The sequence below is a fragment of the Hemibagrus wyckioides genome, linkage group LG15 (assembly GCF_019097595.1).
Source record: "Hemibagrus wyckioides isolate EC202008001 linkage group LG15, SWU_Hwy_1.0, whole genome shotgun sequence".
NCBI lineage: Eukaryota > Metazoa > Chordata > Actinopteri > Siluriformes > Bagridae > Hemibagrus > Hemibagrus wyckioides.
The window spans coordinates 23738238-23756065 of NC_080724.1; the positions used below are offsets into that span (position 1 = coordinate 23738238).

At 45.2% G+C, this 17828-nt stretch overlaps 2 protein-coding genes across 3 annotated transcripts in view; both read right to left on the bottom strand.

The window, feature by feature from the left end:
* Positions 1 to 13904, bottom strand: part of LOC131366032 (rab GDP dissociation inhibitor alpha-like) — a 32417-nt gene extending 18513 nt beyond the window's left edge. The window contains exons 1-10 of the mRNA XM_058410126.1: positions 13677 to 13904; positions 12288 to 12395; positions 9624 to 9723; positions 9244 to 9378; positions 8802 to 9000; positions 8558 to 8689; positions 8379 to 8478; positions 7794 to 7965; positions 7222 to 7366; positions 7076 to 7130 (exon numbers count right to left, since the gene is read on the bottom strand). Of these exons, the coding sequence (XP_058266109.1) occupies positions 7076 to 7130; positions 7222 to 7366; positions 7794 to 7965; positions 8379 to 8478; positions 8558 to 8689; positions 8802 to 9000; positions 9244 to 9378; positions 9624 to 9723; positions 12288 to 12395; positions 13677 to 13721 (1191 nt within the window). The 5' untranslated portion in view covers positions 13722 to 13904. The remainder of the gene's footprint in view (positions 1 to 7075; positions 7131 to 7221; positions 7367 to 7793; positions 7966 to 8378; positions 8479 to 8557; positions 8690 to 8801; positions 9001 to 9243; positions 9379 to 9623; positions 9724 to 12287; positions 12396 to 13676) is intronic.
* Positions 13905 to 15195: 1291 nt separating this feature from the next.
* si:dkey-150i13.2 (mitochondrial carnitine/acylcarnitine carrier protein) overlaps positions 15196 to 17828 on the bottom strand; it is a 19819-nt gene continuing 17186 nt past the window's right edge. Inside the window, exons 9-10 of one of the 2 annotated variants that reach the window (XM_058409948.1) lie at positions 16636 to 16757; positions 15196 to 16468 (exon numbers count right to left, since the gene is read on the bottom strand). In XM_058409948.1, the coding sequence (XP_058265931.1) occupies positions 16406 to 16468; positions 16636 to 16757 (185 nt within the window). In that variant the 3' untranslated portion in view covers positions 15196 to 16405. The remainder of the gene's footprint in view (positions 16469 to 16635; positions 16758 to 17828) is intronic. The other variant, XM_058409949.1, reaches the window with a different exon arrangement.

Sequence of the window (17828 nt, forward strand, 5' to 3'; positions counted from 1 at the left end):
GTGTGAGTGTGTGTGTGTGCTGTGGTGTGGGTGTGAGTGTGTGTGTGTGCTGTGGTGTGGGTGTGTGTGTGTACTGTGGTGTGAGTGTGTGTGTGTGTACTGTGGTGTGAGTGTGTGTGTGTGCTGTGATGTGGGTGTGTGAGTGTGTACTGTGGTGTGTGTGTGTGTACTGTGGTGTGAGTGTGTGTGTGTGTTGTGGTGTGAGTGTGTGTGTGTACTGTGGTGTGAGTGTGTGTGTGTGCTGTGGTGTGAGTGTGTGTGTGTGCTGTGGTGTGAGTGTGTGTGTGCTGTGGTGTGGGTGTGTGTGTGTACTGTGGTGTGAGTGTGTGTGTGCTGTGGTGTGGGTGTGTGTGTGTACTGTGGTGTGAGTGTGTGTGTGTGCTGTGGTGTGGGTGTGTGAGTGTGTACTGTGGTGTGTGTGTGTGTACTGTGGTGTGAGTGTGTGTGTGTGTACTGTGGTGTGTGTGTGTGCTGTGATGTGGGTGTGTGTGTGTGCTGTGGTGTGAGTGTGTGTGTGTGCTGTGGTGTGGGTGTGTGTGAGTGCTGTGGTGTGAGTGTGTGTGTGCTGTGGTGTGAGTGTGTGTGTGTGCTGTGGTGTGGGTGGGTGTGTGTACTGTGGTGTGAGTGTGTGTGTGTGTACTGTGGTGTGAGTGTGTGTGTGTGTGCTGTGATGTGGGTGTGTGGAGTGTGCTGTGGTGTGGGTGTGTGTGTGTGCTGTGGTGTGGTGTGAGTGTGCTGTGGTGTGGGTGTGTGTGTGTACTGTGGTGTGTGTGTGTGCTGTGATGTGGGTGTGTGTGTGTGCTGTGGTGTGGGTGGGTGTGTGTACTGTGGTGTGAGTGTGTGTGTGTGTACTGTGGTGTGAGTGTGTGTGTGTGTGCTGTGATGTGGGTGTGTGAGTGTGCTGTGGTGTGGGTGTGTGTGTGTGCTGTGGTGTGGTGTGAGTGTGCTGTGGTGTGGGTGTGTGTGTGTACTGTGGTGTGTGTGTGTGCTGTGATGTGGGTGTGTGTGTGTGCTGTGGTGTGGGTGGGTGTGTGTACTGTGGTGTGAGTGTGTGTGTGTGTGCTGTGATGTGGGTGTGTGAGTGTGCTGTGGTGTGGGTGTGTGTGTGTGCTGTGGTGTGGTGTGAGTGTGCTGTGGTGTGGGTGTGTGTGTGTGCTGTGAGTGTGTGTGTGTGCTGTGGTGTGGGTGTGTGTGTGTACTGTGGTGTGAGTGTGTGTGTGTGTACTGTGGTGTGAGTGTGTGTGTGTGTGCTGTGAGTGTGTGTGTGTGCTGTGGTGTGGTGTGAGTGTGTGTGTGTGTGCTGTGGTGTGGTGTGAGTGTGTGTGTGTACTGTGGTGTGAGTGTGTGTGTGTGTGCTGTGGTGTGAGTGTGTGTGTGTGCTGTGGTGTGAGTGTGTGTACTGTGGTGTGAGTGTGTGTGTGTGTGCTGTGGTGTGGTGTGAGTGTGTGTGTGTGTGCTGTGGTGTGAGTGTGTGTACTGTGGTGTGAGTGTGTGTGTGTGTGCTGTGGTGTGAGTGTGTGTGTGTGCTGTGGTGTGAGTGTGTGTGTGTGCTGTGGTGTGAGTGTGTGTGTGTGCGCTGTGGTGTGAGTGTGTGTGCTGTGGTGTGGTGTGAGTGTGTGTGTGTGCTGTGGTGTGAGTGTGTGTTTGTGTGCTGTGGTGTGAGTGTGTGTGTGTGCTGTGGTGTGAGTGTGTGTGTGCTGTGGTGTGAGTGTGTGTGTGTACTGTGGTGTGAGTGTGTGTGTGTGTGTGCTGTGATGTGAGTGTGTGTGTGTGCTGTGGTGTGAGTGTGTGTGTGCGCTGTGGTGAGAGTGTGTGTGTGTACTGTGGTGTGAGTGTGTGTGTGTGCTGTGATGTGATGTGAGTGTGTGTGTGTACTGTGGTGTGAGTGTGTGTGTGTGTGTGCTGTGATGTGAGTGTGTGTGTGTACTGTGGTGTGAGTGTGTGTGTGTGTGTGCTGTGATGTGAGTGTGTGTGTGTGCTGTGATGTGAGTGTGTGTGTGCTGTGGTGTGAGTGTGTGTGTGTGCTGTGAGTGTGTGTGTGTGTTGTGGTGTGAGTGTGTGTGTGTGCTGTGGTGTGAGTGTGTGTGTGTGTACTGTGGTGTGAGTGTGTGTGTGTGCTGTGATGTGAGTGTGTGTGTGTGTTGTGGTGTGAGTGTGTGTGTGTGCTGTGGTGTGAGTGTGTGTGTGTGCTGTGTTGTGAGTGTGTGTGTGTGTTGTGGTGTGAGTGTGTGTGTGTGCTGTGGTGTGAGTGTGTGTGTGTGCTGTGTTGTGAGTGTGTGTGTGTGTTGTGGTGTGAGTGTGTGTGTGTGTTGTGGTGTGAGTGTGTGTGTGTGCTGTGGTGTGAGTGTGTGTGTGTGCTGTGGTGTGAGTGTGTGTGTGTGCTGTGGTGTGAGTGTGTGTGTGTCCTGTGGTGTGAGTGTGTGTGTGTGCTGTGGTTTGAGTGTGTGTGTGTACTGTGGTGTGAGTGTGTGTGTGTGCGTGTGTGTGCTGTGGTGTGAGTGTGTGTGTGTGCTGTGGTGTGAGTGTGTGTGTGTGCGTGTGTGTGCTGTGGTGTGAGTGTGTGTGCTGTGGTGTGGTGTGAGTGTGTGTGTGTGTGTGTGCTGTGGTGTGAGTGTGTGTGTGTGCTGTGGTGTGAGTGTGTGTGTGTGCTGTGGTGTGAGTGTGTGTGTGCTGTGGTGTGAGTGTGTACTGTGGTGTGAGTGTGTGTGTGTGTGTGCTGTGATGTGAGTGTGTGTGTGCGCTGTGGTGTGAGTGTGTGTGTGTACTGTGGTGTGAGTGTGTGTGTGTGCTGTGGTGTGAGTGTGTGTGTGTGTGTACTGTGGTGTGAGTGTGTGTGTGTGTGTGCTGTGATGTGAGTGTGTGTGTGTGCTGTGATGTGAGTGTGTGTGTGCTGTGGTGTGAGTGTGTGTGTGTGCTGTGATGTGAGTGTGTGTGTGTGTTGTGGTGTGAGTGTGTGTGTGTGCTGTGGTGTGAGTGTGTGTGTGTGTACTGTGGTGTGAGTGTGTGTGTGTGCTGTGGTGTGAGTGTGTGTGTGTGTGTACTGTGGTGTGAGTGTGTGTGTGTGTGTGCTGTGATGTGAGTGTGTGTGTGTGCTGTGATGTGAGTGTGTGTGTGCTGTGGTGTGAGTGTGTGTGTGTGCTGTGATGTGAGTGTGTGTGTGTGTTGTGGTGTGAGTGTGTGTGTGTGCTGTGGTGTGAGTGTGTGTGTGTGCTGTGGTGTGAGTGTGTGTGTGTGTTGTGGTGTGAGTGTGTGTGTGTGCTGTGGTGTGAGTGTGTGTGTGTACTGTGGTGTGAGTGTGTGTGTGTGCGTGTGTGTGCTGTGGTGTGAGTGTGTGTGTGTGCTGTGGTGTGAGTGTGTGTGTGTGTTGTGGTGTGAGTGTGTGTGTGTACTGTGGTGTGAGTGTGTGTGTGCGTGTGTGTGCTGTGGTGTGAGTGTGTGTGTGCTGTGGTGTGAGTGTGTGTGTGTACTGTGGTGTGAGTGTGTGTGTGTGCGTGTGTGTGCTGTGGTGTGAGTGTGTGTGTGTGCTGTGGTGTGAGTGTGTGTGTGTGTGTGCTGTGATGTGAGTGTGTGTGTGTACTGTGGTGTGAGTGTGTGTGTGTGCTGTGGTGTGAGTGTGTGTGTGTGTGTACTGTGGTGTGAGTGTGTGTGTGCTGTGGTGTGAGTGTGTGTGTGTGTGTGCTGTGGTGTGAGTGTGTGTGTGTGCTGTGGTGTGAGTGTGTGTGTGTGCTGTGGTGTGAGTGTGTGTGTGTGCTGTGGTGTGAGTGTGTGTGTGTGCTGTGGTGTGAGTGTGTGTGTGTGCTGTGGTGTGAGTGTGTGTGTGTGCGTGTGTGTGCTGTGGTGTGAGTGTGTGTGTGTGCTGTGGTGTGAGTGTGTGTGTGTGCTGTGAGTGTGTGTGTGTCCTGTGGTGTGAGTGTGTGTGTGTGCTGTGGTGTGAGTGTGTGTGTGTGCTGTGGTGTGAGTGTGTGTGTGTGCTGTGGTGTGAGTGTGTGTGTGTGCTGTGGTGTGAGTGTGTGTGTGTGCGTGTGTGTGCTGTGGTGTGAGTGTGTGTGTGTGCTGTGGTGTGAGTGTGTGTGTGTGCTGTGGTGTGAGTGTGTGTGTGTGCGTGTGTGTGCTGTGGTGTGAGTGTGTGTGTGCTGTGGTGTGAGTGTGTGTGTGTGCTGTGGTGTGAGTGTGTGTGTGTGCTGTGGTGTGAGTGTGTGTGTGTGCTGTGGTGTGAGTGTGTGTGTGCTGTGGTGTGAGTGTGTGTGTGTGCTGTGATGTGAGTGTGTGTGTGTGTTGTGGTGTGAGTGTGTGTGTGTGCTGTGGTGTGAGTGTGTGTGTGTGTACTGTGGTGTGAGTGTGTGTGTGTGCTGTGGTGTGAGTGTGTGTGTGTGTTGTGGTGTGAGTGTGTGTGTGTGCTGTGGTGTGAGTGTGTGTGTGTACTGTGGTGTGAGTGTGTGTGTGTGCGTGTGTGTGCTGTGGTGTGAGTGTGTGTGTGTGCTGTGGTGTGAGTGTGTGTGTGTGTTGTGGTGTGAGTGTGTGTGTGTGCTGTGGTGTGAGTGTGTGTGTGTGCGTGTGTGTGCTGTGGTGTGAGTGTGTGTGTGTGCGTGTGTGTGCTGTGGTGTGAGTGTGTGTGTGTGCGTGTGTGTGCTGTGGTGTGAGTGTGTGTGTGTGCTGTGGTGTGAGTGTGTGTGTGCGTGTGTGTGCTGTGGTGTGAGTGTGTGTGTGTGCTGTGGTGTGAGTGTGTGTGTGTCCTGTGGTGTGGGTTTCTGTGGAATTATCAGTCATTATGAAGGACAGACAGTAAACTCAGTGCTTCATTCGTCCCTCCAGGAGAACCCATGAAAGGTCCTGTGTTGAGAGGTACAGCAGTGTTTCCTCATGGAATCAAGAAGAACTAACTCTTTTTGAACCCTATTTTGAAAGCTTATTAATGTCATGAATGACACTACACTGTGGCCGGTGATGACAGTGATGATGATGATGATGAAGGTGATGATGAAGATGGTAATGACGATGATGATGGTGATGATGATGAAGGTGATGACAATGATGACGACGATGATGAAGAAGATGGTGATGATGATTATGGTAATGATGTTGATGAAGGTGATGATGATTATGGTAATGATGATGATGAAGGTGATGATGATTATGGTAATGATGATGAAGGTGATGATGAAGGTAATGATGATGAAGGTGATGATGGTGATGATTATGGTAATGATGATGATGAAGGTGATGGTGATGAAGGTGATGATGGTGATGATTATGGTGATGATGATTATGGTGATGATGATGGTGATGATGGTGATTATGATGGTGATGATGATTATGATGATTATGGTGATAATGATGGTGATGGTGATGATGATGGTGATGATAATGATTATGGCGATAATGATGATGATGGTGATTATGATGATGGTGATTATGATGATGGTGATTATGATGATTATGGTGATAATGATGGTGATGGTGATGATTATGGTGATAATGATGGTGATGATGATGGTGATGATGATGATTATGGCGATAATGATGGTGATGGTGATTATGATGATTATGGTGATAATGATGGTGATGATGATGATGGTGATGATGATGATGATGGTGATGATAATGATTATGGCGATAATGATGGTGATGGTGATTATGATGATTATGGTGATAATGATGGTGATGATGATGATGGTGATGATGATGATGATGGTGATGATAATGATTATGGCGATAATGATGGTGATGGTGATTATGATGATTATGGTGATAATGATGGTGATGATGATGATGGTGATTATGATGATGGTGATTATGATGATGGTGATTATGATGATTATGGTGATAATGATGGTGATGGTGATGGTGATGATTATGGTGATAATGATGGTGATGATGATGATGGTGATGATAATGATGGTGATGATGATGGTGATGGTGATGATTATGGTGATAATGATGGTGATGATGATGATGGTGATGATAATGATGGTGATGATGATGATGATGGTGATGATAATGATGGTGATGATGATGGTGATGGTGATGATTATGGTGATAATGATGGTGATGATGATGATTATGGCGATAATGATGGTGATGATAATGATGGTGATGATGATGGTGATGGTGATGATTATGGTGATAATGATGGTGATGATGATGATTATGGCGATAATGATGGTGATGATGATGATGATGGTGATGATGGTGATGATAATGATGGTGATGATAATGATGGTGATGATGATTATTATGGTGATTATGATGGTGATGATGGTGATGGTGATTATGATTATTATGGTGATTATGATGGTGATGATGATTATGGTGATGATGATGGTGATTATGATGATTATGGTGATGATGGTGATGATGATAATGGTGATTATGATGATTTTGTTGATGATGGTGATGATGGTGATGATGGTGATGGTTGATTATGATGATTATGATGATGATGGTGATTATGATGATCATGGTGATAATGATGGTGATGATAATGATGGTGATGATGATGGTGATGATGATGATCATGGTGATAATGATGGTGATGATGATGGTGATTATGATGATCATGGTGATAATGATGGTGATGATAATGATGGTGATGATGATGGTGATGGTGATGATGATGGTGATAATGATGGTGATGATGATGGTGATTATGATGATCATGGTGATAATGATGGTGATGATAATGATGGTGATGATGATGGTGATGATGATGATGGTGATGATGGTGATTATGATTATTATGGTGATTATGATGGTGATGATGATTATGGTGATAATGATGGTGATTATGATGATTATGGTGATAATGATGGTGATGATGGTGATGATTATGGTGATAATGATGGTGATGATGGTGATTATGATGATTTTGGTGATACTGATGGTGATGATGATGATGATGATGATGGTGATGATGGTGATTATGATGATTTTGGTGATACTGATGGTGATGATGATGATGGTGATGATGGTGATTATGATGATTTTGGTGATGATTTTGGTGATGATGGTGATGATGATGGTGATGATGGTGATGATGGTGATGATGATGGTGATGATGGTAGAGCGTGACACTCACCTGACTCTCTGCTCCATCATCTGATGGATCGTACAGGTCACTGATGGCCACAAACCTACAAAAACAAACAAACCCACAGATAAGATAAAGAGTGACCATGAAACATTACACAAATGCAGAGTTTTTACAGTGTGAGTAAGACTGACTTCTGGTCAATGGGCTCGAGCAGCTCGAGAGCAGGCTGGATCTCAGCCTCGGGGTTACTCGTCTCCACGGTGGTGCTGGCGATGGCGATGTATTTACCCTGCGCAGCCACATTATGAGCGTAGGAGATCATGCACACATAAATATCTGCAATAAAAGAACACACACTTACACATGCAGCCTCACAGGCTCTGTAATGAAGGAGTGTGTTGTGTGTCACCCCCTGCTGCCTGTCAGCTGAATTACAGCCGTTAACACAGAGCAAAGCAAGTGGGTGGGGCTGAGACTCTGTGTAAGGTTAGGGGGCGGGGCTAATACATCAAGCTGAATACGAATAGAAGAAGAAAGTGTCCCGGTCCATGACACAGCTTAGAAGGATTTCTACTGGTTTATAGCTTTAAAAAATCTCTCAGTTTAAAGATCAGAGTGTGTGTGTGTGTGTGTGTGTGTGTGTCTGTGTGTGTATAAATGTGTAATAATATATAAAAGATCAATATGTGTGTGTGTGTTTAAGCATGCAGTAATATAACGAGAGTAATATAAAAAACGCTGGGTCCATTGTATGGTCACTGACCCGAGTTGCGGTTCACTTGGTTCTGTGGGATGATGATCTGGCAGGAGTTGGCATCGTTGGTGTTCTTTATGGGATGGCTGAGGATGCAGATGGCGCGGATCACCTGACCTGCCTTACGCACTCGGTCCTGAACGTAGCTTGGGTCACAGATCAGCTGCTTACAGCGAGCAACCTGAGAGAGAAGTCAGGAAACATGAGAAGCCTAGTATTACTGACCAGGTTAAAGACTAGGAGAGCTGTGGAGAGCTCAGGGACTGCAAGGAACTCAGACAAGCTCTTTAATAATGTGGAACTCAGAATGTTTTGTTTCAGAGAGTGAAATGTCTGCACAGACACATTACACACTCACACCTTCAGAATTCTCCACTGTGACAAGTTCCTGCTTTTACATCACACTGTTTTCACCTGACCTTCACAAGGGTCATTTCATTTACCTCTATGAACACCTGATCATCTCAAGAAAAATCACTCACTCCAGCTTTAATCATTAATCACAATATAACAGAGGCCACCTTTAATCCCGGCTAGTGTTATTCATATTAAAGGGGCGTGTGAGACTCCTGGTGTTTCTGTACAGTACAGTACCTCTCCCTCAGACTTCACGCCCACCACACGTCCGTTCTCCAGAACGATCTGGTCCACAGGCTTGTTCAGCATGTAGGTTCCTCCGTAGATGGCGCTTAATCTAAACAACGAGAAGAGACATGAAGGAACATCTCAGCTGAACCCAGAGAAGTGCAGTGTGTGTGTGAGAGGACAGGAACCTGGCGAATCCCTGAGGCAGCTCTCCCAGTCCATACAGCGGGTAGAGGTACGGACTCTTCCCGTAACGCGCCAGAGACTCGCTGTACAGTTTAATGCGGTTAACAGTCTCCAGACACGGCTGGTCCAGATAACTGCGGGAGAGACAGACAGCTTGGTGACACGCCGGACACGTGAATGGAACAGATAATCATCAGCCACGATCAGAGCGCCGTGGCTTCCTCGGCAGGGCGAGGAGCTTCTTACTTGTCCGTCCTGTAGAGCGCCAGGGCATGGCCAGTGAAGTCGATCACGTCCTGCCCCAGGTCAAACTTCTTGTACACGTCACGCATCGTGGTGCTCCTAGGGTCCACTCCCTCCAAGGTCTTGGGGTCGTTCTCATCAAAGTTGGCCACAAAAACCAGGAACTTACGGAACCTTCTCTTCTCGAACATTCCCATTAGATCTGAGCAAAAAAAACAGGAAGCAGTAAACATTACTGACTGCTGCTTTAATCACCACACATAAAATCCCAGACCCCTGTCCTACACATCACTGACTGCTGCTTTAATCCATAAATTAATTTAAAAAAAAATCACTAATCACTAACCTCACCTTTAATAAGTCCTTTAAACATTTAAGAGTGGTCTTTAAAAATCACTGATCTCAGCTTTAATTTCTTCTCATCAGAGGAATCAGAGGAACTCACTGGAAGCCAGAGCCTCAGACTCAGTCGATGGAACCTTGTAGATTTTTCCTCCTTTATATACAAAACTGCCCTCGATCACTTTAAAGTCCAGGTAACGAGTGACCTCTGTGTACAGCAACATCTTCACCAGCTGACCTGCACACACGCACACACACACAAACACACACACACACGCACATAAAAACAACATTTTCACCAGTTGACCTGCGGGTATAACACACAAACACACACACACAAACACACACACACAAACATAAAAATAAACACACACACAAACACACACACACAAACACACACACACAAACATACAAATAAACACACACACACACACAGGTCTGGTTCACAGGTATATTAGGGCAGAATAAAGTAAGAGCTCTGACCATTAGCCATGAGGAATTTGGGGATGAGGTCAACGTTCCAGTCTCGTCCTCTTCCCATGGACTCAGGAGGCGTGTCCTGGAAACTGAAATGTTTATAAAGCTGCAGAAAAAAAACAACACAACAGGGTCAAGAGCTACACATCTAACACAACCAACACAACCAACACAACCAACACATCTAACACAACCAACACAACCAACACATCCAACACATCCAACACAACCAACACAACCAACACATCTAACACAACCAACACAACCAACACAACCAACACATCCAACACATCCAACACAACCAACACAACCAACACATCCAACACATCCAACACATCCAACACAACCAACACATCCAACACATCTAACACAACCAACACATCTAACACAACCAACACAACCAACACAACCAACACAACCAACACATCCAACACAACCAACACATCCAACACAACCAACACATCCAACACAACCAACACATCTAACACAACCAACACAACCAACACAACCAACACATCCAACACAACCAACACATCTAACACAACCAACACAACCAACACAACCAACACAACCAACACATCTAACACAACCAACACATCCAACACAACCAACACAACCAACACATCTAACACAACCAACACATCTAACACAACCAACACATCCAACACATCCAACACAACCAACACATCCAACACATCCAACACATCCAACACAACCAACACATCCAACACAACCAACACAACCAACACATCTAACACATCCAACACAACCAACACAACCAACACATCCAACACATCCAACACAACCAACACAACCAACACAACCAACACATCTAACACAACCAACACAACCAACACAACCAACACATCCAACACAACCAACACATCTAACACATCCAACACATCCAACACAACACATCACACAACCAACACAACCAACACATCTAACACAACCAACACATCTAACACAACCAACACAACCAACACATCTAACACAACCAACACAACCAACACATCTAACACAACCAACACAACCAACACATCCAACACAACCAACACAACCAACACAACCAACACATCTAACACATCCAACACAACCAACACAACCAACACATCCAACACATCCAACACAACCAACACAACCAACACAACCAACACATCTAACACATCCAACACAACCAACACATCTAACACATCCAACACATCCAACACAACCAACACATCTAACACAACCAACACATCTAACACAACCAACACATCCAACACAACCAACACATCTAACACAACCAACACAACCAACACATCCAACACATCCAACACAACCAACACATCTAACACAACCAACACATCCAACACAACCAACACATCCAACACATCTAACACAACCAACACAACCAACACAACCAACACAACCAACACATCTAACACATCCAACACAACCAACACAACCAACACATCCAACACATCCAACACAACCAACACAACCAACACAACCAACACATCTAACACAACCAACACAACCAACACATCTAACACATCCAACACAACCAACACATCTAACACATCCAACACAACCAACACAACCAACACATCTAACACAACCAACACATCTAACACAACCAACACATCCAACACAACCAACACATCTAACACAACCAACACAACCAACACATCCAACACATCCAACACAACCAACACAACCAACACATCTAACACAACCAACACATCCAACACAACCAACACAACCAACACAACCAACACATCTAACACAACCAACACAACCAACACATCCAACACATCCAACACATCCAACACAACCAACACAACCAACACATCCAACACATCTAACACAACCAACACATCTAACACAACCAACACAACCAACACAACCAACACAACCAACACAACCAACACATCCAACACATCCAACACAACCAACACATCCAACACAACCAACACATCCAACACAACCAACACATCTAACACAACCAACACAACCAACACAACCAACACATCCAACACAACCAACACATCTAACACAACCAACACAACCAACACAACCAACACATCCAACACAACCAACACATCCAACACATCCAACACATCCAACACAACCAACACATCCAACACAACCAACACATCTAACACATCCAACACAACCAACACAACCAACACATCTAACACAACCAACACATCTAACACAACCAACACATCCAACACATCCAACACAACCAACACAACCAACACATCCAACACATCCAACACAACCAACACAACCAACACATCCAACACATCCAACACAACCAACACAACCAACACAACCAACACAACCAACACATCTAACACATCCAACACAACCAACACAACCAACACATCCAACACATCCAACACAACCAACACAACCAACACAACCAACACAACCAACACATCTAACACATCCAACACAACCAACACATCTAACACATCCAACACATCCAACACAACCAACACATCTAACACATCCAACACATCCAACACAACCAACACATCTAACACAACCAACACATCTAACACAACCAACACATCCAACACATCCAACACATCTAACACATCTATCAAACACATCACAATTAACTCTATACACACACAGACACATATAATCATCATTATAGTAGTTGTTGTTATGGAGTACCTCCTCCAGTGGAGTGATGGAGGAACTCTCACCACCATAGTACTGGTTCCGGTCCATGTGCAGAACCTTCTTCCCGTTAACGGACATGATCCCAGAGAGGATACACTCCTGAGGACACAACAAACATCAGGGAGAGGAAGACTTTCTCTTGTCTTCAGTAAGAGCTTCATCCTGATATCCTGATACACATAGAGACTGAGTGTGTGTGTGTGTGTGACAGTAAAGATAAATTAATTGAGTTGTGTATTAAAATGAATACCGATGATCCGATTGATGATCTGCTTGTCAGTGTGTGATATCAGTGACGTGTGTTATTGTAGTGTAATTTCTCATCTGTGTGTGTGTCTGTGTGTGTGTCTGTGTGTGTGTGTGTGTGTCTGTGTGTGTGTGTGTGTGTCTGTGTGTGTGTGTGTCTGTGTGTGTGTGTGTGTGTGTGTAATATGACACTGGAGGTTTTGTGTTTCCGTACCGCAGGCTGTGAAATATACACACATGACATCACACCCCGGAAGTCGCAGTAAACGCGGTTGTGTGTGTGTGTGTGTGTGTGTGTGTTTTATAACGTCTTTATAAACCAACTCATTTTAATGTCTGAGTTTTATTTCAGCTGCTCGCTTTTCAGTCTAGAGATGAAGATGAAGGGCGTGTACGAGGACCGTGCAGAGTTATTTTCCCCACCCGTATTCATCACGCCCCGCCTCCTTCGCTTTGATTGGCTATCAGCGTCAACAAATTGCTCCGATTGGAAGTTGATTAGACGATTCATGTACAGGTCAATAAATACTGTAAATAAACAAAACGAACGTTTGTTTTACGGTTGCCACAGTGACGGGCTCGACTTCTCAGCTGCCCTATCATAATACGGCGCGTGAGTGAAAACTAGCCAATCCCTGCTCGGGAAGCGTGACTCTGCCAGCCAATCAGAGAGAATATTTCGGAATATGGGTGCGGAAAAAGCCACTGGCACCAGCAGCACCACGTAGCATCACCCTGAATGGACAGAGGCCTGCGCGAGCTGTGGAATTATTTACACAATTGTTTACTGATTTATCCCCTGGATATTGAATTAAACAAACTTAGAATAATGCAGTGCTGTTGATTTATTAGTAGATTTGTTTTTAAACAATAGGCAAGTTACATAATAAAGCGCATTCACCCGGTGACTGAAGTCAAATCGAATAAAGAAAGAAAGAAAGAAAAAAGAGAAGAGTTTAATCAGGACACGAATCTGTGTGGAGAGAGAGCAGTGTCTTTTATCCAGCTTTATCTGCAGAAATACGGATTATATAAACTATCTGATTTTTATCTGATTTATTTCTCTTTATGGTGCGCGAGACGCTGTGATGATGATGATGATGATGAGTGCGCGTGAAAATGTCCGGGTCTTACCGTGAGTCCGGTTCCCAAAACAATCACATCATATTCCTCATCCATGCTGCTGCGTGTTTCCTTTTCACCACCACCGCCGCGAGAGTGACAGTGTGTGTGTGTGTGTGTGTGTGATGTCACTCACACTGCGGAGGTTTAACTCAGCTTTTCTTCAACACCGATTACTTTTCCGGTTTGAGATCACACACACACACACACACAGTAACGCAATAAATCTCGGTGTGTGTGTATATTCCCAAAGAGACCTCCGCCCTAATATCACCTCTATCTGTGGGTTGCCATGTTGATGATTTAACCTCCAACATTTCAGCCATTATTATTATTATTATTATTATTATTATTATTATTATTATTATTATAGAACCCTCTTGTTATTCTTCCTTTTTTCTTCAGCCTATAACTGTAAAATTTGGGACTCTGATGGTAGAGGTTGAGTCTGACCAAGTTGGTGCCATGTGCTGCCAGCGCTCTAGCGCCACCATCAGGTCAGATTCGGACAGAATCAAAACACTCTGTAACAACAATTTTCACCAAATTATATGACGTCATGGACACATTTTGGACATCCACAGATGTAGTGGAAGCTTCACAGCTGTGGAATAAATACTTTAATAATATTCTGGATATTTTTCTTGCACCAACACAAGGGTCTTTTCCACCAGCTGGCTTCAAAGCAGCACATTCCACAGAGACTGCTCTTCTGGCTTCATCTGTCCATGGAGGGGATAGACATCTGCTCCACGCAGTCTCTCCACTGGTGTCCCACAAGGCTCAGTACTTAGTCCTCTCCTTTTCTCCCTCTATACTCACTCGCTTGGTGAAGTTATATCCTCACATGGGTTCTCTGACCATTGCTATGCCGATGACACCCGACTTATCTTCTCCTTCCATCTAAACTTGGATGATGGCTCATCAGCTGAAACCCAATCCCAGCAAAACTGAACTGCGGGTCATCCCAGGTGATTCATCCCCAGCCCAGGATCTTGCATTATCTCTGAACAACACCCTGACCTCCTCTTTGTCCACTGCTCCCTGCCTTGGGGTAACCATGGACAATCAACTGTCCTTTTCCTCCCATGTTACTAACGTGACATGCTCATTTTGGTTTCAGAAGGATTCAGATGTTTTTATCTACACAGGCTACTCAGGTGCTTGTTCAGTCTCTGGTCATTTCGAGACTGGTCTACTGGCAGGTCTTCCTCTGAACACAATTCGTCCACTGCAAATGATCCAAAATGCAGCTGCCTAAGTGCTTAAGTACCACCCCACTGCTGCTCCTCCACTGGCTTCTGGAAGCTTCATAAGATTTAAAACACTGATGCTTGCCTACAAAGCCAAGAATGGACCAGCACTCTCTGACCTCAAAGATCTTATTACTTCTCACTCTGCACCTCGCTCCCTCAGATCCACTAGCACTGCTCCACTGGTCCACCATCTCTCAGGGTCAGAGGTACAGTAGGTCTACATCTAGACTCTTCTCTGTTCTGGCACAGAGGTGGTGGAATGAACTTCCCCTAGACGTCCAAAGCACAGAGTCAATGACCGTTTTCATACGGTGGCTGAAGACCCACCAGTTATACATATACATATATATATACACACACTACCAGTCAAAAGTTTGGACACACCTTTTAATTCAATGTTTTTTGTTTAGGGATTTATTTTCTACATTCTAGAACAATCCTGGAGATTTCAAAACTATGAAATAACACACATGGACTTCAGTAATCCATATGTAATGACAACAAAAACCAGTCAGTTGTTATTTTAAGACACGAAGGTCAGGTGTTCTGGAATAGTTCTTGCAGGAACAGTATTGTCAAGTGCATTTGCAAAACCCATCAAGCCCCATGATGAAACTGTCTCACATGAAGACCATCCCAGTAAAGCAAGACCAAAACTGACCTCTGCTGCAGAGGAGAACTTCATTTAGACTTACCAGCCTCAGAAATCACCAATTAACAGCACCTCAGATTAGAGGCGTTATGAAGGCTTTACAGAGCATCAGTAGCAGACATATCTCAATATCAACTGTTCAAAGGACATTATTGTGGATTTCGGCCGCCTTCAGCATTGTTTTACAATGTAGAGAGAAATAAACATCAGGAAAGACCATGGGATTAGAAGGTGTGTCCAAACTTTTGACTGGGAGTGTAAATATATTTTAGTTAGTCTGGAGGTTCTGGATGTTGCTCTGGATGAGAGTCACCACATGCTGTAGGTAAGTTACATCATCACACCAGCAGGTGGCGCCGGTCAGTCAGCTCTCACGAGCAAGCTGTTATTTCATTCACTCACTAAACTTATTTATAAACTTTTTAAAAGACAAATTTGAATATTGTGATTTATTAAAACGTAGACAGAGACATCACATGAGACGTGAGCTAGGAATGCAATCTGAAAAAATCAAAATTATTACACGTGTGTATGAAGTTCTCAATGCTACAGTAATCTGTACAGATATCCATTAGATTTACACTTTCCTGTAGATTGTGGTACAAACAACACAAGAGAAAAAAAATTAACAAATAAAAACAAAAAATAATTTATTAATTCTGAACTCTTCCAGCCGGAGCTGAATTCCCAGTTCCAGGTTTAGGGAGGAATTTTCCTTTAAAACATTAAAGCTGAGGTTAAAACACAGCTCAGGTTAGACTCCATTCAGATTGTTGTGTGTTTAATGTTTGTGTGAAGTAGGATTTCCTGCAGACTCTGGGGTCATGTAGCGGTCACCAGGTCGGGGCGAGCCAGTTTAAACACTTCAGAGCCACTTCAAAGCCCAAAAAACACGCCTGAGAACCGAAAGAAGACAGAGTGAGAGAAGAAAGAAACAATAAACACTGCAGAGGAAAATACACACTGAACACCAGTTTACATTAAACACCAGTGTGTGTATGTGTGGGTGTTTATGTATATGTTTATGTGTGTGTGTATGTATGTGTGGTACTGTAACACACACCGCGTTAGCAGGAAACGCTCTCAGCATGACAGCACTCAGGCCTTTATACAGCGCTCGAGCTCCTTCTTCTCTCAGCAGCGTCCGCAAAACATCCATTAACCCCGAGTAACGTCCATCTGCAGCTAAACACAAACACACACACACATTATACATACACATCACACACACACAGACACACATCATAGACACACATCATAGACACACATCATAGACACACACACACAGACACACATCATAGACACACATCATAGACACACATCATAGACACACACACACAGACACACATCATAGACACACATCATAGACACACATCATAGACACACACATCATAGACACACATCATAGACGCACATCATAGACACACATCATAGACACACACACACACAGACGCACATCATAGACACACACACACAGACACACATCATAGACACACACACACAGACACACATCATAGACACACATCATAGACACACATCATAGACACACATCATAGACACACACACACAGACACACATCATAGACACACACACACAGACACACATCATAGACACACATCATAGACACACATCATAGACACACATCATAGACACACACACACAGACACACATCATAGACACACACACACAGACACACATCATAGACACACATCATAGACACACATCATAGACACACATCATAGACACACACACACAGACACACATCATAGACACACACACACAGACACACATCATAGACACACATCATAGACACACATCATAGACACACATCATAGACACACACACACAGACACACATCATAGACACACATCATAGACGCACATCATAGACACACATCATAGACACACACACACACAGACGCACATCATAGACACACACACACAGACACACATCATAGACACACACACAGACGCACATCATAGACACACACACAGACGCACATCATAGACACACACACACAGACGCACATCATAGACGCACATCATAGACACACACACAGACGCACATCATAGACACACACACACAGACGCACATCATAGACACACACACAGACGCACATCATAGACACACACACAGACGCACATCATAGACACACACACACAGACGCACATCATAGACGCACATCATAGACACACACACACAGACGCACATCATAGACACACACACAGACGCACATCATAGACACACACACAGACG